Source organism: Lonchura striata, chromosome Z, assembly GCF_050655825.1.
Source record: "Lonchura striata isolate lonStrDom1 chromosome Z, ASM5065582v1, whole genome shotgun sequence".
NCBI classification, from domain to species: Eukaryota; Metazoa; Chordata; class Aves; order Passeriformes; family Estrildidae; genus Lonchura; species Lonchura striata.
Genome location: NC_140740.1, coordinates 86690829 through 86714505, shown reverse-complemented (window position 1 = coordinate 86714505; position 23677 = coordinate 86690829). Strand labels below are relative to the sequence as shown.

General features: G+C 31.6%; 1 protein-coding gene across 44 annotated transcripts in view; it reads left to right on the top strand.

The window, feature by feature from the left end:
- The window catches only part of LOC110484130 (transcription factor 4), a 110257-nt gene that overhangs the window by 56474 nt on the left and 30106 nt on the right, over positions 1–23677 (top strand). For 30 of the 44 annotated variants that reach the window (XR_014951350.1, XR_014951347.1, XR_014951349.1 and 27 more), the window contains 4 exons: positions 8305–8422; positions 9467–9516; positions 19637–19730; positions 21970–22070. Coding sequence is in view for 39 of the 44 variants with exons in the window: in XM_085566753.1 (XP_085422879.1) it covers positions 8305–8422; positions 9467–9516; positions 19637–19730; positions 21970–22070 (363 nt within the window). In the remaining 5 variants the exon portion in view is untranslated. The remainder of the gene's footprint in view (positions 1–8304; positions 8423–9466; positions 9517–19636; positions 19731–21969; positions 22071–23677) is intronic. The other 14 variants (XM_085566764.1, XM_085566752.1, XM_085566756.1 and 11 more) reach the window with 3 other exon arrangements.

Sequence of the window (23677 nt, the reverse complement as noted above, 5' to 3'; positions counted from 1 at the left end):
GGAGCACGGAGAGGGAATTTTGGGATGATTAAGAGGAGATTTTTGGGAGCACAGAGAGGGAATTTTGGTGAGGATGGAGAGAGGATTTTTGGGGAGGATTAAGGGGAATTTTGGGAGCACGGAGAGGGAATTTTTGGGAGCACGGAGAGGGAATTTTGGGGAACACGGAGAGGGAATTTTGGTGAGGATGGAGAGGGAATTTTGGGATGATTAAGGGAATTTTGGGAGCACGGAGAGGGAATTTTGGTGAGGACGGAGAGCGGATTTTTGGGGAGAATTAAGGGGATTTTTGGGAGCACGGAGAGGGAATTTTGGTGAGGACGGAGAGCGGATTTTTGGGGATGATTAAGGGAATTTTGGGAGCACGGAAAGGGAATTTTGGGATGATTAAGGGGATTTTTGGGAGCACAGAGAGGGAATTTTGGTGAGGATGGAGAGCGGATTTTTGGGGAAGATTAAGGGAATTTTGGGAGCACGGAGAGGGAATTTTGTGAGGATGGAGAAGGAATTTTGGGAGCACGGAGAGGGAATTTTTGGGAGCACGGAAAGGGAATTTTGGGGAACACGGAGAGGGAATTTTGGGACGATTAAGGGGAATTTTTGGGAGCACGGAGAGGGAATTTGGGCCCAGCCAGCCGCGCTGCTTGCGCAGGTGCCCAGGCCGGTGCTCAGCGGGTTAAGCCGAGCGGGGCCCAGGCGTAATTAGCCTCTTTAGGGCTCATTTGCATATGAATGGCGCGCTAAGGCTGTCGCGAGGGACGCGCCGATGAGAATTTCGATTAGGGCGAACCCATTCCGCGCTCGGCCGCGGCGCTAATTGCCGCCGCTTGATGAGCGGAGCGGCCGCGCCTCGGAGCGCTTTTCCCGCGGAATTCCCGCGGGTTTGGAGCGCTTTTCCCGCGGAATTCCGAGCGCTTTTCCCGCGGAATTCCCGCGGGTTTGGAGCGCTTTTCCCGCGGAGTTCCCGCGGGTTTGGAGCGCTTTTCCCGCGGAATTCCCGCGGGTTTGGAGCGCTTTTCCCACGGAGTTCCCGCGGGTTTGGAGCGCTTTTCCCGCGGAGTTCCCGCGGGTTTGGAGCGCTTTTCCCGGGAATTCCGAGCGCTTTTCCCGGGGAATTCCCGCGGAGTTCGGAGCGCTTTTCCCGCGGAGTTTGGAGCGCTTTTCCCGGGGAATTCCCGCGGAGTTTGGAGCGCTTTTCCCCGGGAATTCCGCGGGTTTGGAGCCGCTCCTGGAGCGTTTTTCCCGCGGAATTCCCGCGGAGTTTGGAGCGCTTTTCCCGCGGAGTTCGGAGCGCTTTTCCCGGGGAATTCCCGCGGGTTTGGAGCCGCTCCTGGAGCGCTTTTCCCGGGGAGCTCCAGAGCGATTTCCCGCGGAATTCCCGCGGAGCTCTGGAGCGCTTTTCCCGGGAAATTCCCGCAGAGTTTGGAGCGCTTTTCCCGGGAATTCCGAGCGCTTTTCCCGGGGAATTCCCGCGGGTTTGGAGCCGCTCCCGGAGCGCTTTTCCCGGGGAACTCCGAGCGCTTTTCCCGCGGAATTCCCGCGGAGTTTGGAGCGCTTTTCCCGGGAATTCCGAGCGCTTTTCCCGGGAATTCCGAGCGCTTTTCCCGCGGAATTCCGAGCGCTTTTCCCGGGAATTCCGAGCGCTTTTCCCGGGGAATTCCGAGCGCTTTTCCCGGGAAATTCCGAGCGCTTTTCCCGGGAAATTCCGAGCGCTTTTCCCGAGGAATTCCGAGCGCTTTTCCCAGGGAATTCCGAGTGCTTTTCCCGGGAATTCCGAGCGCTTTTCCCGCGGAGCTCCGAGCGCTTTTCCCGGGAAATTCCGAGCGCTTTTCCCGGAGAATTCCGAGCGCTTTTCCCGGGGAATTCCGAGCGCTTTTCCCGCGGAGCTCCGAGCGCTTTTCCCGGGGAATTCCGAGCGCTTTTCCCGCGGAATTCCGAGCGCTTTTCCCGGGGAATTCCGAGCGCTTTTCCCGGGAATTCCGAGCGCTTTTCCCGCGGAATTCCGAGCGCTTTTCCCGGAGAATTCCGAGCGCTTTTCCCGGGAATTCCGAGCGCTTTTCCCGGGAATTCCGAGCGCTTTTCCCGGGAATTCCGAGCGCTTTTCCCGCGGAATTCCCGCGGATTTCCGGCGCGTTTCTCCCTATATGGGACGTATGGAATCCATCCTTCGGCGCGCCGTGCGGATGTATAGCGCAGGGAATTGCCCCGGCAGCGTGTTCCATAGGATGGGACGGACGCGGCGTTCCATACGTTCCGTCCGTTCCATACATTCCACACGTTCCATCCGTTCCATCCGTTCCATCCGTTCCATCCATTCCATACGTTCCATCCGTTCCATCCGTTCCATACGTTCCACACGTTCCATCCGTTCCATCCGTTCCATACGTTCCATCCGTTCCATACGTTCCATCCGTTCCATACGTTCCGTCCGTTCCATCCGTTCCATCCGTTCCATACGTTCCATCCGTTCCATACGTTCCACACGTTCCATCCATTCCATCCGTTCCATACGTTCCATCCGTTCCATCCGTTCCATCCGTTCCATCCGTTCCATACGTTCCATCCGTTCCATCCGTTCCATACGTTCCATCCGTTCCATCCGTTCCATCCGTTCCACACGTTCCACACGTTCCATACGTTCCATACATTCCATCCGTTCCATCCGTTCCATCCATTCCATCCGTTCCATCCGTTCCATCCGTTCCATCCGTTCCATCCGTTCCATCCGTTCCATACGTTCCATCCGTTCCATCCGTTCCATACGTTCCATCCGTTCCATCCGTTCCATCCGTTCCACACGTTCCACACGTTCCATACGTTCCATACATTCCATCCGTTCCATCCGTTCCATCCATTCCATCCGTTCCATACGTTCCATCCGTTCCATACGTTCCATCCGTTCCACGCGCGCAGTCCATGCAGGAGGGGAGCCTGTGCAGCCATACGTTGGGAATAGGCTCTATGCGTCAAGGCATTCTATACATCACGGCATTCCATGTGTGCATCCAGTCTATACATCACGGCATTCCACCATAGGCTCTATACAGTCACACACTCGATATTCGAATGCATTCTATACGTTAATATGTTGTGTATTAATACATTCAATATTTGAATGCATTCTACACATTTAATATGTCACATATTAATACATTAGATGCATTCTATACATTAATATGTCACATATTAACAAATTCGATATTTGAATGCATTCTATACATTAATATGTGGCATATTAACACATTAGATGCATTCTATACATTAATATGTTGTATATTAACACACTCGATATTTGAATGCATTCTATACATTAATATGTTGTATATTAACACACTCGATATTTGAATGCATTCTATACATTAATATGCCGCATATTAACACACTCGATATTCGAATGCATTCAATATATCCATACATTCTACCTTTTAATACATTCTATATATTAATACATTCTATATCAGTACATCCTATATTTCAGTACGTTCCATGTATCAATACACACATTCTATATATTTATACATCCTATATGCCAATACATTCTATATTTCAATACGCTCTACGTATCAATATGTTCCATGTATTTGAACACATTCTATATATTTATATATTCTGTATCAATACAACACATTCTGTATATTTAGACATCCTATATCAATACAACACATTCTATATATTTATATATTCTATATCAATACAACACGTTCTATATATTTAGACATCCTATATCAATACATCCTATATTTCAATACGTGCTATGTATCAATACACCATGTATTTGAACACATTCTATATATTAATACATCCTATATCAATACATTCTATATTTCAATACATTCTATATATGAATACATTGTATGTCAATACATCCTGTATTTGTATACATTCTATATATGAATATATCATACAGGAATACATTCTATATATGAATACATTATATATCAAGGCATTCCATATTTGAACGCCTTCTATATATTAATATATGATATATCAATACATTCCATATTTGAACGCCTTCTATATATCAATACATTATATATTGATGCATTCTACATTTGAATGCATTCTATACATTAAGATATGAATATATTCTATAGCAATGCACTGCAGATTTGAATGCGCTCTATGTATCAATACATGATATATCTATACATTTCTATGTATCAATACATGATATATCTATACATTTCTATCTATCAATACATGATATATCTATACATTTCTATCTATCAATACATGATGTATCTATGCATTCCATGTTTTAATACATTCTATATGTGAATGCATTGTACATCAACACATTCCACATTTGAATACACTCTATACATTCAAATGGCACGTATTAATACATTCCATATTTGAATACACTCTATACATTAATATGTTGTATATTAATACATTCCACATTTGAATACATTCTATACATTAACATGTCATAAATCCATGCATTCTGTATTCGAGTACATTCTACATATTGATACATTATATGTCAATACATTCTGTATTGGAATTCTATACATTAATATGTATAGAATACATTCTATACATTACCATGTCCCATATTAATACACCCTGTATTTGAATGCATTCCACATATTATGTCATATATGCATATACATTGTATATTTGAATACATTCTGTATATTTATACATTATCTATCAATACATTCCACGTTTGAATACACTCTATACATTCAAATGGCACCTATTAATATATTCTATGTTTGAATACACTCTATACATTAATATGTTGCATATTAATACATTCTATATTTGAATATATTCTATACATTAATATGTCGTATATTAATACATTCCATACTTGAATACATTCTATACATTAATGCATTCTATACCAACGCATTCCCTGTCAGAGCACGTTCCATAGGAACACCTCGAGCACGCTATACATTAAATGCATTGCACGTGCCATACACGGAGTGGAATGCACTGTGCACGCTGCGGGTCCTATAGGTTTGGCACGTATAGATTGAATCACAAATCTACACATTCTATAGAACACACGAGTTGTTAATGTGCTATGTTGACTATTCTATAGGGACACAGGCTCTGCATCCTATAGCATGAATGGTGGTTTGAGGACGTGATGTTTGATCCAACGTATAGAATGTATATGTAACACACCCCATAGAAAATCCAAGATACGAAAAAGACAGTCGAGGTGAAGACGTGTATTTTATATAGAATATTTTATATAGAATATTTTATATAGAATATATTATATAGAATATATAATGCCTTCTATGTACAATGGATTGGTAATATATTCTATATAAAATACAATGTATATGAAATCCATTCTAGAGAAAGACATTGTATTTAGTATATAAAGGATAGATATAATATATTCTATATAAAATATATTCTATATGAAATACATTTTATATAAAATACATTCTATATAAAATCCATTCTATATGAAATACATTTTATATGAAATACATTCTATGTGAAATACATTCTATATGAAATACATTCTATATATAATACATTCTATATAAAATCCATTCTATATAAAATCCAATATATAAAAATTCAATCTGGAGAAATAAATAATATTTTATATAGAATGTATCACACATTCTATATATAATACATTCTATATAAAATACATTCTATATAAAATACATTCTATATAAAATCCAATATATAAAAATGCAATCCACAGAAATAAATAATAATTTATATAGAATATATCACGCATTCTATATAAATATATTCTATATAAAATACATTCTATATATAATACATTCTATATAAAATACATTTTATATAAAATACATTCTATATAAAATACATTCTATATAAAATCCATTCAATATAAAATCCATTCTATAGAAAATCCTTTCTATAGAAAATCCAATGTATAAAAATCCATTCTAGGGAGAGAAATCACATTTAATATATGATATCAAATACATATAAAATACATCCTATAGAAAATGAAACGTGTATAAAATCGGGATTTGGGATTTGGATATTTTTGGGATATTTTTGGGATATTTTTGGGATAATTTTGGGATGTTTTTGGGATGTTTTTGGGATATTTTGGGGATATTTTGGGGATGTTTTTGGGATATTTTTGGGATATTTTGGGGATATTTTGGGGATATTTTTGGGATTTTTTTGGGATATTTTCGGGATATTTTCGGGATGTTTTCGGGATGTTTTCGGGATGTTTTGGGGATATTTTTGGGATGTTTTTGGGATGTTTTTGGGATATTTTTGGGATATTTTGGGGATATTTTGGGGATGTTTTTGGGATTTTTTGGGGATATTTTTGGGATATTTTTGGGATATTTTTGGGATTTTTTTTGGGATGTTTTTGGGATGTTTTTGGGATATTTTTGGGATGTTTTTGGGATAATTTTGGGATATTTTGGGGATATTTTTGGGATTTTTTTGGGATTATTTTGGGGATATTTTTGGGATATTTTGGGGATATTTTCGGGATATTTTTGGGATATTTTTGGGATATTTTGGGGATATTTTGGGGATATTTTTGGGATGTTTTTGGGATGTTTTTGGGATGTTTTTGGGGATATTTTTGGGATATTTTTGGGATATTTTCGGGATATTTTTGGGATATTTTTGGGATATTTTGGGGATATTTTTGGGATGTTTTTGGGATGTTTTTGGGATATTTTTGGGATGTTTTTGGGATATTTTTGGGATGTTTTTGGGATATTTTGGGATATTTTTGGGATATTTTGGGGATGTTTTTGGGATATTTTGGGGATGTTTTTGGGATATTTTGGGGATGTTTTTGGGATGTTTTGGGGATATTTTGGGGATAATTTTGGGATATTTTTGGGATGTTTTTGGGATGTTTTTGGGATGTTTTTGGGATGTTTTTGGGATATTTTGGGGATATTTTGGGGATATTTTGGGATGTTTTTGGGATGTTTTTGGGATATTTTGGGATGTTTTTGGGATATTTTTGGGATATTTTTGGGATATTTTGGGGATGTTTTTGGGATATTTTGGGGATATTTTTGGGATATTTTGGGGATATTTTTGGGATGTTTTTGGGATATTTTGGGATGTTTTTGGGATGTTTTTGGGATATTTTTGGGATATTTTTGGGATATTTTGGGGATATTTTGGGGATATTTTTGGGATATTTTTGGGATATTTTTGGGATATTTTTGGGATTTTTTTGGGATATTTTTGGGATATTTTTGGGATTTTTTTGGGATGTTTTTGGGATGTTTTTGGGATATTTTTGGGATGTTTTTGGGATATTTTTGGGATGTTTTTGGGATATTTTTGGGATGTTTTTGGGATGTTTTTGGGATATTTTGGGGATATTTTTGGGATTTTTTTGGGATATTTTTGGGATATTTTTGGGATTTTTTTGGGATGTTTTTGGGATTTTTTTGCGGATATTTTGGGGATATTTTTGGGATATTTTTGGGATTTTTTTGGGATATTTTGGGGATATTTTTGGGATATTTTGGGGATATTTTTGGGATATTTTGGGGATATTTTGGGATGTTTTTGGGATGTTTTTGGGGATTTTTTTGGGATATTTTCGGGATATTTTCGGGATATTTTCGGGATGTTTTTGGGATGTTTTCGGGATATTTTCGGGATGTTTTTGGGATGTTTTTGGGATGTTTTTGGGATATTTTTGGGGTGTTTTTGGGGATTTTTTTGGGATATTTTGGGGATATTTTGGGGATGTTTTTGGGATGTTTTTGGGATGGTTTTGGGATAATTTTGGGATGTTTTTGGGATATTTTGGGGATGTTTTTGGGATGTTTTTGGGATGTTTTTGGGATGTTTTTGGGATATTTTTGGGATATTTTCGGGATATTTTCGGGATATTTTCGGGATATTTTTGGGATATTTTCGGGATATTTTTGGGATATTTTTGGGATGTTTTTGGGGATATTTTGGGGATATTTTGGGGATATTTTGGGGATGTTTTTGGGATATTTTTGGGATGTTTTTGGGATATTTTTGGGATATTTTGGGGATATTTTGGGGATATTTTGGGGATATTTTGGGGATGTTTTTGGGATATTTTGGGGATGGTTTTGGGATAATTTTGGGATGTTTTTGGGGATGTTTTTGGGATATTTTGGGATATTTTTGGGGATATTTTGGGGATTTTTTGGGGATATTTTTGGGATATTTTGGGGATATTTTGGGGATATTTTGGGGATGTTTTTGGGATATTTTCGGGATATTTTCGGGATATTTTCGGGATGTTTTTGGGGTGTTTTTGGGATGTTTTTGGGATGTTTTTGGGATCTCATTCCCAATTTTTCCCATTCCCAGCAGCCCCTGCTGGGCTCCGAGCTGGATCTGGCTCCCGGGGCTCTGTCCCCCAGCAAGGGCAGCTCCCAGTTCTACCAGTATGGGACCCGCCGGAGAGGCCTGCACGGCTCCTCTGTGGGTGAGTATCCCAAAAATTCCCAAAATTCCCGAAATTCCCAAAATTCCTGAATGGCAAAATATCCAAAAATCCCGAAAAAAAACGGAAAAAATGCACAAAAATGAACAAAAATGCACAAAAATCCCAAAAATGCCCAAAATCTCCCAGAATCCTCAAATCTTCAAAATCCCCAAAAATCCCAAAATTGCAAAAAATCCCCAAAATCCCCAAATCCCCAAAAATCCCCCAAAATCCCAAAAAAATCCCCAAAATCCTCAAATCCCAAAATTGCCCAAAAAAATACAAAATCCCCAAAATCCCAAAATCCCCAAAAAAACCAAAAATTCCCAAAAACCCCCAAAAATTCAAAAAAATCCCAAAATCCCCAAAAACGCAAAAAATCCCCCAAAAATCTCCAAAAATGCCAAAAACTCCCCAAATCCCCAAAATCCCCAAAAATACAAAATCCCCAAAATCCCCAAAAATCCCAAAACACCCCAAAAAACCCCAAAATTTCCCAAAAATCCCCCAAAATCCCCAAAAATTCCCAAAAATCCCCAAAAATCCCAAAATCCCCAAAAACGCAAAAATCCCCAAAAATCTCCAAAAATCCCAAAAACTCCCCAAATCCCCAAAATCCCAAAAAATCCCCAAAAATACAAAATCCCCAAAATCCCCAAAAATCCCAAAACACCCCAAAATCCCCAAAAATTCCCCAAAAATCCCCAAAATCCCCAAAAAATCCCAAAATCCCCAAAAATCCCCAAAAAATACAAAATCCCCAAAAACCCAAAATCCCCAAAAATCCCAAAACACCCCAAAAAAACCAAAAATTCCCAAAAAATCCCAAAATCTCCAAACGCAAAAATCCCAAAAAATCTCCAAAAATCCCAAAAACTCCCCAAATCCCCAAAATCCCCAAAAATACAAAATCCCCAAAATCCCAAAAATCCCCAATATTTCCCAAATTCCCCAAAAATCCCAAAAATCCCAAAAATCCCCCAAAATCCCCAAAAAATCCCCAAAAAACCCCAAAATCCCCCAAATTTTTTCCTTTTTTTGCAGAAGTTCAGAGCAAGAAAGTGCGGAAGGTGCCCCCGGGGCTGCCGTCCTCCGTAAGAAATTTGGGAATTTTGGGTCATTTTGGGCAATTTTGGGGATTTTTTGGGAATTTTGGGGATTTTTGGGGATTTTGGGAATTTTTGGGGTTTTAATTTTTGGGGTTTTTTGGGGTTTTTTGGGGTTTTTTGGGTTTTTTTTGGGTTTTTTTGGGGGATTTTGGGGTTTGGGGGGAATGGATGGATGCGGCCTAATTTGCATACAACATTAATATTAATAGAGCTTCATTTGCATAGTGCGTGGCTACGTACAGCACCTCATTTGCATATCAACCTGCTATTGATACGATCTCATTTGCATATCGTTCTGATGTCGATACAGCCTCATTTGCATATCACTCTGATATTGACACTGCTTCATTTGCATATATTTCTGCTATTGATTCGGCCTCATTTGCATATCACTCCGGTATTGATCTGGTCTCATTTGCATATCACTCTGGCATCAGTGTGATCTCATTTGCATAACACTCAATTGATCAAGCCTCATTTGCATAGCACCCAGATAGCAACACCGTCTCATTTGCATATCGTTTTATTGATCCAGCCACATTTGCATATTGCTCAGCTATTGATGCGGTTTCATTTGCATATCGTTCTGATATAATAGGTCTTCATTTGCATATAATTCTGAGAGTGATACCAACTAATTTGCATATGTTTGAGTATTGATAGTCTCATTTGCATACCATTCTGATATCAATCATCATTTGCATATCATTTTGGTATTGATACAAATGAATTTGCATATATTCTAGTATTGATGCAATCTCATTTGCATATAGTTTAATTGATATGGTCTCATTTGCATACACTCAGCTATTGATAAAGCCTCATTTGCATATCATTTTATTGATAGATCCTCATTTGCATATCACAAAGCAATTGATACTGTCTCATTTGCATATAATCCCATTGATAGCGCTTAATTTGCATATCACTCAGATATTGCTACCGTCTCATTTGCATATAATTCCGCTATTGACACCACGTCATTTACATATTCTGATATTGATCCAGTCTCATTTGCATAGAATCCTGATATTGACGGCCTCATTTGCATATCACTCTGATATTGATGCAGTCTCATTTGCATATCGTCCTGATATCGCTAGATCCTCATTTGCATATCATTCTGAGAGTGATGCAAACTAATTTGCATATGTTCTAGTATTGATGCAGTCTCATTTGCATATCATCCCGGTATTGATTGCTCCTCATTTGCATATCTCTGTTATTGATCCCGCCTCATTTGCATAGCTCGGTGATATCGCTCCTGCCTCATTTGCATGTCGCCCTGCCTCATTTGCATATCACCCCGCTGGCCTTTTGGCCCCGCCTCCACTCATTGAGCGCTCATGAATATTCATAAGCCCCAGGGAAAATTGGAATTTTGGGAATTTTTTTTGGGGTGAAAACCCCAAAATTTGGGGAATTTTTTTGGGGTTCAAATCCGCGAATTTTTGGGGTTAAAAACCCCAAAATTCGGGAATTTTTGGGGTTAAAAACCCCAAAATTCGGGAATTTTTCGGTCGCGAAAATCCCGGAATTTTTTTGAGGTGAAAAACCCAAATTTTGGGAATTTTTTGGGATGCCAAAAATTCCTTTTTTTTTTTTTCCCGCGGAAGAATTCGGAGAATCACCAGAAGGGCTCATTTGCATTTTTAATTATGTAAAGGAGCAGCTGCATACATTTGCATATTAATGAGTTGCAGCTCTAATCATGCATGCCTAATTAGCGCCACAGCCAAAAATTCCCGGGAAATATTCCCGAAAAATTTGGGATTCCCAAAAAAGTTTCGGGATTTTTTTTTGGGGGGGGATTTAATTCCCAAATTTTGGGATTTTTTTGGGGGATTTTTGGGAATTTTTGGGAATTTTGGGGATTTTTGGGGGAATTTTTGGGTTTTTTTTTGATTTAATTCCCAATTTTTGGGATTTTTTTGGGGGGATTTTTAGGGAATTTTTGGGATTTTTTTTGGGAATTTTTAGGGAATTTTTGGGGATTTTTTGGGGTTTTTTTGGGATTTAATTCCCAATTTTTGGGATTTTTTGGGGGAATTTTGGGGGAATTTTTTGGGATTTTTTGGGATTTAATTCCCAATTTTTGGGATTTTTTGGGGAATTTTTAGGGAATTTTTGGGGGTTTTTTGGGATTTAATTCCCAATTTTTGGGATTTTTTGAGGGAATTTTTGGGGATTTTTTGGGGGAATTTTTAGAGAATTTTTGGGATTTTTTTTGGGAATTTTAAGGGAATTTTGGGGATTTTTTGGGATTTTTTGGGGTTTTTTTTGGATTTAATTCCCAATTTTTGGGATTTTTTGGGGAATTTTTTGGGATTTTTTGGGGAATTTTTAGGGAATTTTTGGGGATTTTTTTGGGATTTAATTCCCAAATTTTGGGATTTTTTGGGGAATTTTTAGGGAATTTTTGGGATTTTTTTTGGGAATTTTTAGGGAATTTTTGGGGATTTTTTGGGGCGATTTTTTGGGATTTTTTGGGGAATTTTTGGGGATATTTTTGGGGATTTTTAGGGAATTTTTGGGGATTTTTTTGGGATTTAATTCCCAATTTTTGGGATTTTTTGGGGGAATTTTTGGGGTTTTTTTGGGATTTAATTCCCAATTTTTGGGATTTTTTGGGGGAATTTTTGGGGTTTTTTTGGGATTTAATTCCCAATTTTTGGGATTTTTTTGGGGAATTTTTGGGGTTTTTTTGGGATTTAATTCCCAATTTTTGGGATTTTTTGGGGAATTTTTGGGGATTTTTTGGGGGAATTTTTGGGATTTTTTGGGATTTAATTCCCAATTTTTGGGATTTTTTGGGGGGAATTTTTAGGGAATTTTTGGGATTTTTTTGGGGAATTTTAAGGGAATTTTGGGGATTTTTTGGGATTTTTTGGGGTTTTTTTGGGATTTAATTCCCAATTTTTGGGATTTTTTTGGGGAATTTTTTTGGATTTTTTGGGATTTTTTGGGTTTTTTTTGGGATTTAATTCCCAATTTTTGGGATTTTTTCGGGGAATTTTTTGGGAATTTTTAGGGAATTTTTGGGGATTTTTTGGGATTTAATTCCCAACTTTTGGGATTTTTTGGGGGAATTTTTGGGGTTTTTTTTGGATTTAATTCCCAATTTTTGGGATTTTTTTGGGTGGATTTTTAGGGAATTTTTGGGAATTTTTTTGGGAATTTTAAGGGAATTTTTGGGATTTTTTTGGGGGATTTTTGGGGATTTTTTTTGGGATTTTTTGGGATTTTTTTTGGGATTTTTTGGGGGGAATTTTTGGGGCTTTTTTGGGAAGATTTTGGGTCAATTTTTGGGGTTAAAATCTGAATTTTTGGGGCTTTTTTTGGGTTATTTTGGGTCAATTTTTGGGGTTAAAATCTGAATTTTTGGGGATTTTTTTTTGGCTTTCTTTGGGGCAATTTTCGGGGTTAAAATCTGAATTTTTGGGCTATTTTGAGTCAATTTTTGGCTTAAGAAATTGAATTTTTGGGGTCAATTTTTGGGGTTAAAATCTGATTTTTGGGGCATTTTTGGGGCGATTTTTGAAGTTAAAATTTGAATTTTTGGGGATTTTTTTGGTCAATTTTTGGGTTAAAAAGTTGAATTTTTTGGGGTTTTTTGGGTTATTTTGGGTCAATTTTAGGGTTAAAAAATTGAATTTTTAAGGAATTTTTTTTTGGGTTATTTTGGGGAATTTTTGGGGTTAAAAAATTTGAATTTTCGGGGCTTTTTTGTGTCAATTTTTGGGTTATTTTGGGTCAATTTTTGGGTTAAAAATTTGAATTTTTGGGCATTTTTTGGGGCAATTTTTGGGGTTAAAATCTGAATTTTTGGGCTATTTTGAGTCAATTTTTGGGTTAAAAAATTGAATTTTTTGGGTTATTTTGGGGAATTTTTCGGGTTAAAAAATTTGAATTTTTGGGGCTTTGTTTGGGTTATTTTGGGTCAATTTTAGGGATAAAAATTGAATTTTTGGGGGTTTTTTGGGTCAATTTTTGGGTTAAAAAATTGAATTTTTGGGGGTTTTTTGGGTCAATTTTTGGGTTAAAAAATTGAATTTTTGGGGCATTTTTGGGTCAATTTTTGTGGTTAAAAATCTGAATTTTTGGGCATTTTTTGGGTGAAATTTTGGGTTATTTTGGGTGAATTTTTGGCTTAAAAAATTGAATTTTTGGGGCTTTTTTGGGTGAATTTTTGGGGTTAAAATCTGATTTTTTTTGGGCTATTTTGGGTCAATTTTTGGCTTAAAAAATTGAATTTTTGGGGCTTTTTTGGGGTTATTTTGGGTCAATTTTAGGGATAAAAATTTGAATTTTTGGGGGTTTTTTGGGTCAATTTTTGGGTTAAAAAATTGAATTTTTGGGGCTTTTTTGGGGCAATTTTTGTGGTTAAAAATCTGAATTTTTGGGCATTTTTTGGGTGAATTTTTGGGTTATTTTGGGTCAATTTTTGGGTTAAAAAATTGAATTTTTGGGTGAATTTTTGGAGGAAAAAGGCGCGGGCGCCACCTGCAGGAAATAAAGAAAAATAAAAATATCAAATATTTAAATTAATTAATATTTAAATATCGATAGAGAATTGAGGAAATAAATGGAATTAACGGGAAGAAAATGAATTTATTTCATGGATTAAATGGATTAAATCAATTAAATATATTAAATCAATTAAATATATTAAATCAATTAAATATATTAAATAAATTAAATATATTAAATCAATTAAACGTATTAAATAAAATAAATGTAATCTATTAAAGTCAATATATTAAATTAATTAATTGCATTAAATATATTAAATATATTAAATATATTAAATTAATTAAATACATTAAATTAATTAAATACATTAAATTATTTAAATACATTAAATACATTAAATACATTAATTAAATACATTAAATTAATTAAATACATTAAATTAATTAAATACATTAAGTAAATGAAAGACATGAAAAAATATTAAATAAATTAAATAGATGAAATAAATTGAAATTAATTAAATATATTAAATATGGTAAAGGATTAAGTTTATTAAATACATGAAATAAATTAAGAAAATTAAATATATGAAAGAAATATATTAAATCAATTAAATATGTGAAATAAATTAAATATCTTAAATCAATTAATTACATTCAATATATTAAAATGAATAGATGAAATCGATTAAATATATTAAATAAATTAAATAAATTAAATATATTACGTGAATAAAGTAATTAAATATATTAAATACATTAAATTATTAAATTCATTAAATACATTTAAAATAATTAAATGGAATATATTTAATAAATTCAATCTATTAAATAAATAAAAATTAATTAAATATATTAAATAAAAGAGAGAAATTAAATATATGAAATAGATTAATATCAATAAAATGAATACATTAAATAAATTTAAAATGTTAAATAATATATTAAATATATTAACTAAAAGAAATATGTTAAATAGATTAAATAATACAAATAAATTAAAGAAATATATAGAATATCTTAAACATATTAAATAAATGTATTAATTATATTAAATAAATTAAATAGATTAAATAAATATATTAAATATATTAAATAAACACATGAAATATATTAAGGAAATGAAATATATCAAATAATAAAATATATTAAATAAATTAAATTTCCTAAATAAATTTAATATATTAAATAAATTACTTTAAACGAATATATTAGATAAATAAAATAAATGTGTTAATTGAAAGAAAGAATAAATCAAATAAATGAAATAAAAATTAAATAAATAAAATTAATTAAAAATTAAATAAATTAAATACATTAGATAAATTAAAGAAATACATTAAATATATTAAATAAATTAAATATATCAAATAATAAAAGAAATTAAAGATATCAAATATATTAAATAAATTACTTTAAATAAACATATTAATTAAATTAAAGAAATATATTAAATTAATTAAATAAATTAAATATATAAATTAAATCTACCAAATAATCAATAAAATTAAATAAATTAAATATATTAAATAAATTGAATAATTAAATATATTAAATCAATTAAATCTATTAAAAAAATTCCTTTAAATAAACGTAATAAATTAATTAAAAAATATAATAAATAAATTAAATAAATTAAATATATTAAATAAATTAAATATATTTGATATATTCAATATATGAAATAAATTAAACACATTAAATCCATTAAATAAATGCAATTAATTGAAATATATTTTTAATAATATTAGAAACCAATAAAAATAATTCATAAATATGAAATATTAATACGTTGAAATGTACAAAAATATAATAAATAAATATTAATAAATATTAATAAATAAACGAAATTATTAATTATAAAATAAATTTAATTATAATTAATTTGCTTTTTAATCGCAATATTCCAATTAAATCGAATTCAAATTGCATTTATTAAATAGATATTAGTTAATAATTATTTATAATTTATAATTAATTTAATTAAGGATATTTATAATTAGATTTATTTTCCGCTATAAAATATAGACAATTAATTAATTAATTAATTTTATATGAAATTGATATTACATAATAGCAAAATAATACTATTAATAATTTATTAAACAAATAAATTAAATATCGATTCAGTATATTAATTAATTCTATTAAATAGATTTAATGCGATTAATCAATACTAGATCGATTTATTCGATTAAATTGATGGATAATTAATAATAAATCGATTTATTCGATTAAATATATAGATAATAATTAATAAATCGTTTTATTCTATTAAATATATAGATTATAATACTAATAAATTGATTTTATTTGATTAAATGGATTCATAATAATTAATAAATTGATTGATAAAATAGATTGATTGTAATTAATGATAAATCGATTTATTCGATTAAATATATTGAATATAATTAATCAATATCAAATGCATTTAATAGAATTAATTAATATTTAAGGCATGAATTATATTTAAGCAATTTAATTAATATTTAATCAATGTATTCGATTAAATAAATTGAATATAATTAATAATAAATCGATTTATTCGATTAAATATATTGAATATTATTAATATGTTATATATTAATTTCAGTAAATATATTTATATAATTAATCAATATTAAATACATTTATTAGATTTAATCAATATTTAATAGATTTATTATAATAAACATAATTAATAGAATTGATAATTAATCAATCAATTCTATTAAATATATTTCTTATAGGTAATTAATAATAAATCAATATATTAGGCAAAGTATATTGATAATAATTAATATTAAATATAATTAATCGATTTAATTAATATTTAAGGCATTAATTAGATTTAATATATTCAATCAATTTAATTAATATTTAATCGATTTATTCTATTCAAAATATTTAATATATCTAATCAATATTAAATATTGATTAAGTATCAGTTGATAGGAATAAATTAATTAACTAATTGAATTTAAATTAATGAGAAATCCCAATAATGAATCAATTGAAATAATCTGAATATATTGAATATTAATTAGGATTGGTATTAAATATTGATTAAATATCGGTAATTGAAATTTTTATTTATCAATAGGAATTCATTGATTAATTAATTGAAATTAATTAAATATTAATGGTTATTAAATCCTGATATAATTTTGATCTTTTATATATTGATTGTAATTAATCCTTAAATATTGATTAAATATCGATTAAGTAGCGATAATTAGAGTTTTATTAATAGGAATTAATTCATTAATTCAATTGATTTATTAAATATTAATGGTTATTAAATCCCGATAATAAAACAATTTATTTAAGTATTTGCCTATTAGTATTCGAATTTATTCTAATTATTGATTAAATATTGATTAATTATCAATAATTTGATTTCCCATTTATTGATAGGAATTAATTAATTAATGGAATTTAATTTTAATTCAATTAATTTAAATAAACACGGGGATATTAATTCTAAGGATATAATTATTATTAAATAATTATTAATAAGTTAATAAATAATAATTTATTAATTAATAATTCTATTTAGCTATAATAAATATGTCAATATATAATTAGTGATCACTAATTATAAATACAGTAATTACAAATTAATATTATTAATTAATTAATTATTAAAATTTGGGATTTTCTGGGCTAAAAATTCAGACTTTTTGGGGGGTAAAATTCAAATTTTTTTTGCTATAAAATTCGGATTTTTGGGGTAAAAATTTGGGAATTTTTTGGGATAAATTTGGGATTTTTTGGGGGATAAAATTGGGAATTTTTTGGCTCAAATTTCCGATTTTTTGGGGTAAAAATTCACATTTTTTGGGGATAAAATTGGGTTTTTTTGGGGATAAAATTGGGTTTTTTTGGGGAAAAATTCCGTTTTTTTCGGAATTTTTTGGGGAATAAAATTGGGAATTTTTGGGCTCAAAATTCAGAAATTTTTTCTGGATAAAAATTCACAATTTTTTTGATAAAAATTCACAATTTTTTTGATAAAAATTCACATTTTTTTGGATAAAAATTCAGATTTTTTGTGATAAAAATTCAGATTTTTTGTGATAAAATTGGGAATTTTTTGGGAATAATTTCGGGAATTTTTTTTTTTTTTTAATAAATTTGGGATTTTTTTGGGGGCTCCAAATTTATGATTTTTGGGGTAAAATTTCAGATTTTGGGAATAAAATTGGGATTTTTTTGGGGGGATAAATTTGGGAATTTTGGGGTAAAATTTGGGTTAAAATTCAGATTTTTTGGGGATAAATTTGGGAATTTTTTGGGGATAATTTTGGGATTTTTGGGGATAAAATTTGGGATTTTTTGGAAAAAAAATTGGGAATTTTTGGGCTCAAAATTCAGATTTTTTTTTGGGGATAAAAATTCCGATTTTTTGGAGATAAATTTTGGAATTTTTAGGGAATTTTTTGGGGGAAAAATTTGGGAAATTTTGGGGTAAAAATTCCGATTTTTTGGGATAAAATTGGGAATTTTTGGGATAAAATTGGGAATTTTGGGGGAATAAAATTGGGAATTTTTGGGCTCAAAATTCAGATTTTTTGTCACTAAAAATTCAGATTTTTTGCACTAAAAATTCAGAATTTTTGGGATAAAATTCGGAATTTTTGGGGAATAATTTCGTGAATTTTTAAAAATAAATTCGGGATTTTTTTGGGGCCAAAAATTCAATTTTTTTGGGATAAAAATTCAGATTTTTTGGGATAAAAATTTCTATTTTTTGGGGATAATTTGGAAAGTTTTTTGGGGATAAAATTGGGATTTTTTTGGGAATTTCTTTATAAATTTGGTCTTTTTTTGGGCTCAAAATTCAGATTTTTGGGGTAAAAATTGGGATTTTTTAGGGTGAAATTTCGGAATTTTTTTCGGGATAAATTTGGGAATTTTTGGGCTCAAAATTCAGATTTTTTTTTTTTTTTGGAGTAAAAATTCAGATTTTTTTTTTTAGGATAAAATTCGGATATTTTGGGAATAATTTTGGGATTTTTTTTAGATCAAATTTGAAAATTTTTGGGGATAAAATTTGGGATTTTTTGGTGCTCAAAATTCCGATTTTTTTCGGGTAAAAATTCCGATTTTTTTCAGGTAAAAATTCTGATTTTTTGGGGTAAAAATTCCGATTTTTTGGGGTAAAAATTCCGATTTTTTGGGGATAAATTTGGGAATTTTTAGGGGGATAAATTTGGGAATTTTTTGGGCTGAAAATTCAGATTTTTTTGGCTAAAAAATCACGATTTTTTTGGGGTAAAATTCGTGATTTTTTTGGGCGAATAAATCAGATTTTTTTGGGTTAAAATCCACTTTTTTTTGAGTAAAAATTCACATTTTTTGGGGAAAAAAAAATCACATTTTTAAGCTCAAAATTTCGATTTCAGATTTTTTTTTTGGGGTTAAAATCCAGATTTTTTTTTTGAGGAAAAATTCACATTTTTTGGGGAAAAATTCACATTTTTTGGGCAAAAAATCACATTTTTAAGCTCAAAATTTCGATTTTTTTTGCTATAAAAACGGGATTTTTTGCGATTAATTTCGGGATTTTTTGGGGAATGATTTTTTTATAAATTTGGGAATTTTTTTTGGGTGAAAATTTACCAATTTTGGGTTTTTTTTTTGCTCAGGTTTACGCCCCGTCCGCTTCCACGGCCGAATTCAACCGCGACTCGCCCGGATTTTCAGCCAAGGGCGCTTTCCCCTCTTCCTTCTTCATGCAAGGTAAAAAATTCCCAAAATTTCCCCAAAAATTCCCCAAAAAAAAATTGGAATTTCACCCCCCCAAAAAATCCCAATTTTTTCCCCCAAAAAATCGCGAGTTTGGGGTCGAAAATCCGCGAAAAATCGAATTTTTTGCATTAATTTTCGTGAGAAAAATCGAATTTTTTGGTGGAATTTTTGGTGAAAATTTGGGATTAAAATTCCCCCAAAAAATTCCAAATTATTTGGGTTGGATTCCCCAAAAAATCGGAATTTTGGGATTAAAAAAAAATCTAAATTTTGCCACTAAATTTTTGCGAAAATTCAAATTTTTTTTTTTTATTAAAAATTCTCAAATTTTGGGTCAAAAATCCTCCCAAAAAAATTTGGAATTTTGTGAGGAAAATTCCCCAAAAAAAAAAATCCAAATTTTAAACCGAATTTCTGAAAAATGCAAATTTTTGAATTAAAAATCCCCAAAAATTCCCAAAATTTTTTGAGTTAAAATTCCCAAATTTTTGGGCCAAAATTGCCAAGAAAATCCAAATTTTGGGACAAAAATTTCCCGAAAATTGGGAATTTTAGGATTAAAAATCCTAAAAAAATTTTAATTTTTTGGAAGCAAAAATCCCCCAAAATTCCCAAATTTTTTTGTCAAAATTTCCCAAAAAATTCCAAATTTTGAGATCAATTTTCTGTAAAAAATTGGAATTTTTGGCAATAAAATTCTTGAAAAAAATCCAAATTTTGGGTCAAAAATCCTCAAAAATTCCCAAATTTTTGGGTCAAAAATTCCCAAAAAATTCCAAATTTGGGGACCAAAATTTCTCCCAAAATTTGGGTCAAAATTCCTGAAAAAAATCCAAATTTCGGGTAAAAAAATCCCCCAAAATTCCCAAATTTTTTTGAGCAAAAATTCCCAAATTTTGGGACCAAAATCCTCAAAAATTCCCAAATTTCTGGATTAAAAAAAATCCAAAAAAATTCCAAATATTTGGAACAATTTTCCTAAAAAAAAATCGAAATTTTGGCTCCAAAATTCCTGATAAAATCCAAATTTTGGGTAAAAAATTCCAAATTTTGGGACCAATTTTCCTTAAAAAAATCGAAATTTTGGCACCAAAAATTCCTGAAAAAAATCCAGATTTTGGGTAAAAAATCCCCAAAAATTCCCAAATTTTGGGTTAAAAAATCCCAAAAATTCCCAAATTTTGGGACCAATTTTCTGTAAAAAATTGAAATATTTGGCAATAAAATTAGTGAAAAATGACGAATTTTGGGTTAAAAAATCCCCAAAATTCCCAAATTTTGGGATCAAAAATCCAAGAAAATTCTTAAATTTTGGGCAAAAAATTTCCCAAAAATTCCCAAATTTTGGGACCAATTTTCCTTAAAAAAATCAAAATTTTGGCACAAAAATTCCTTAAAAATTTTGAATTTTCGATCAAAATTTTTCTTAAAAAAATCCAAATTTTGAGTTAAAAAATCCCCCAAAATTCCCAAATTTTGCCCCAGAAATTCTCAAATTTTGAGCCCAAAATTCCACAAATTCACCAAATTTTTGGGTCAAAAAAAATCCCAAAAAATTCCAAATTTTGGGACCAATTTTCTTCAAAAAATTGAATTTTCAGCACCGAAATTCCTGAAAAAAATCCAAATTTTGGGTAAAAAAAATCCCCAAAAATTCCCAAATTTTGGGTTAAAAAATCCCCAAAAATTCCCAAATTTTGGGTTAAAAATTCCCAAAAATTCCCAAATTTTTGGACTAATTTTCTGTAAAAAAATTGAAATATTTGGCAATAAAATTAGTGAAAAATTCCAAATTTTGGGTCAAAAATTCCCAAATTTTTGGCTCAAAATTCCACAAATTTTTGGGCCCACAAATCCCCAAAAAAAATCCAAATTTTGGGACCAAAATTCCCAAAATTCGGGACCAATTTTCCTTAAAAAAATTGGAAATTTTGGCACAAAAATCCCTTAAAAATCTTGAATTTTCGCTCTAATTTCGTTGGGAAAAAAATCCGAATTTTGGGTTAAAAAATCCCCATTTTACCACTAAAAATTCCCAAATTTTGTGGTGAAAATTCCCAAAAAAATTCTGAATTTTACACTAAAAATTCGATTTTTTTCCCATAAAAACCCTTATAAAAAAGCCGTTTTTTCCCCAAAATTCCTCATTTTTTCGCCCAAAAATTCCCGATTTTTTTGTTTTTCGGGAATTCCGGGTGAAAATTCCCAAATTTTTTGGTTTCTTTTCCAGATGGAGGCGATCCCTGGAGTGGCCAAGCGGGATTTTCGGGAATGTTGGGGAATTCTTCCCATTCCAGCAGCTACTGCAGCCTCCACCCCCACGAGCGCCTGGTGAGAATTCCCAAAAAAAAAAACCCAAAAAAATCATTCCCGAAATTTTCCCAAAATCCCCAAAACTTTCCCCAAAAAAATTCCCCCCAAAAATCCCATTTTTTCCTCAAAAAATCCGAGTTTTTTCGCTTTTTTTTCGCATTTTTTTCGCATTTTTTCGCGCATTTTATTCCCGTTTTTTCCCCAAAAAAATATTCCCAAAAAATATTCCCAAAATTCTCCAAAAAAATCCCCAAAATTCCCATTTTTTTTCACAAAAAATTCCATTTTTTCACTTTTTTTTCCCATTTTTTGCCCATTTTTTTCCCATTTTTTCCCCAAGTTTCCCCAAAATTTCCCAAAAAATTTCCCAAATTTTTTTTCCAAAAAAATTCCCCAAAAAATCCAATTTAAAAAAAATCATTTTTTTTCCCATTTTTCCAAGTTTTATTCACATTTTTTCCCATTTTATTCACATTTTTTACCCAATTTTTCCCCATTTATTCCCATATTTCCCCCATTTTATTCCCAATTTTTCCCCCAAAAAATATCCAAAATTCCCGAAATATTCCTAAAAATTCCCCAAAAAATACCCAAAAATTCCAATTTTTTCCTAAAAAAATCCCATTTTTTCCTAAAAAAATCCAATTTTTTTCGCATTTTTGGCGCATTTTTTGTGCATTTTATTCCAATTTTTTCCCAAAAATTCCATCCAAAAAATTCCCAAAAATTCCCCAAAGTTTCCCCAAAATTTTGCCAAAAATTCCTCAAAAAATCCAATTTTTTCTTAAAAAAAATCCAATTTTTTCCCATTTCATCCCCATTTTATTCCCATTTCTTCGCAATTTTATTCCCATTTTTTACCCAATTTTTCCCCCAAAATTTTGTAGAATTCCCTAAAATTTCCCCAAAAAATCTATTTTTTTTCCTTAAAAAAATCCAATTTTTGCCCATTTTTTCCCTATTTTATTCCCAATTTTATTCCCAATTTTATTCTGATTTTTTCCCCAAAGTTCCCAAAAATATCCCAAAAAATTTCCCAAAAATTTCCCAAAAATTTCTCAAAAAAATCCAATTTTTTAATAAAAACCCCCATTTTTTTCACATTTTTATCCCTTTTATTCCCATTTTTCTCCTATTTTCCCCCCATTTTTCCCCCAATTTTATTCCAAATTTTTCCCCAAAATTCCCCAAATTATTCCCAAAAAATCCCATTATTTTCCTCATTTTTCCCCCAATTTTCCCCAATTTTTTCCCCAATTTTCCCCAAATTTTTCCCATTTTTTCCCAATTTTTTGCCCATTTTCCCCCAATTTTCCCCAATTTTTCCCCCAATTTTTTCCCAATTTTCCCCAATTTTTTTCCTTCAAAAATTCCATTTTTTCCCCAATTTTTTCTTCAAAAATTCAAATTTTTTGCCCATTTTTTTTTCTCAATTTTCCCCCAATTTTTCCCAATTTTTCCCCAATTTCCCCCAATTTTTTTCTAATTTTCCCAATTTTTTGTCATTTTTTGCCCCTTTTTTCCCCATTTTTATTCCCAAATTTTTCCCAATTTCCCCCCATTTTTTCCCCTTTTTTTTTGTCATTTTTCACCCAATATTTTCCAATTTTCCCCAAATTTTTCCC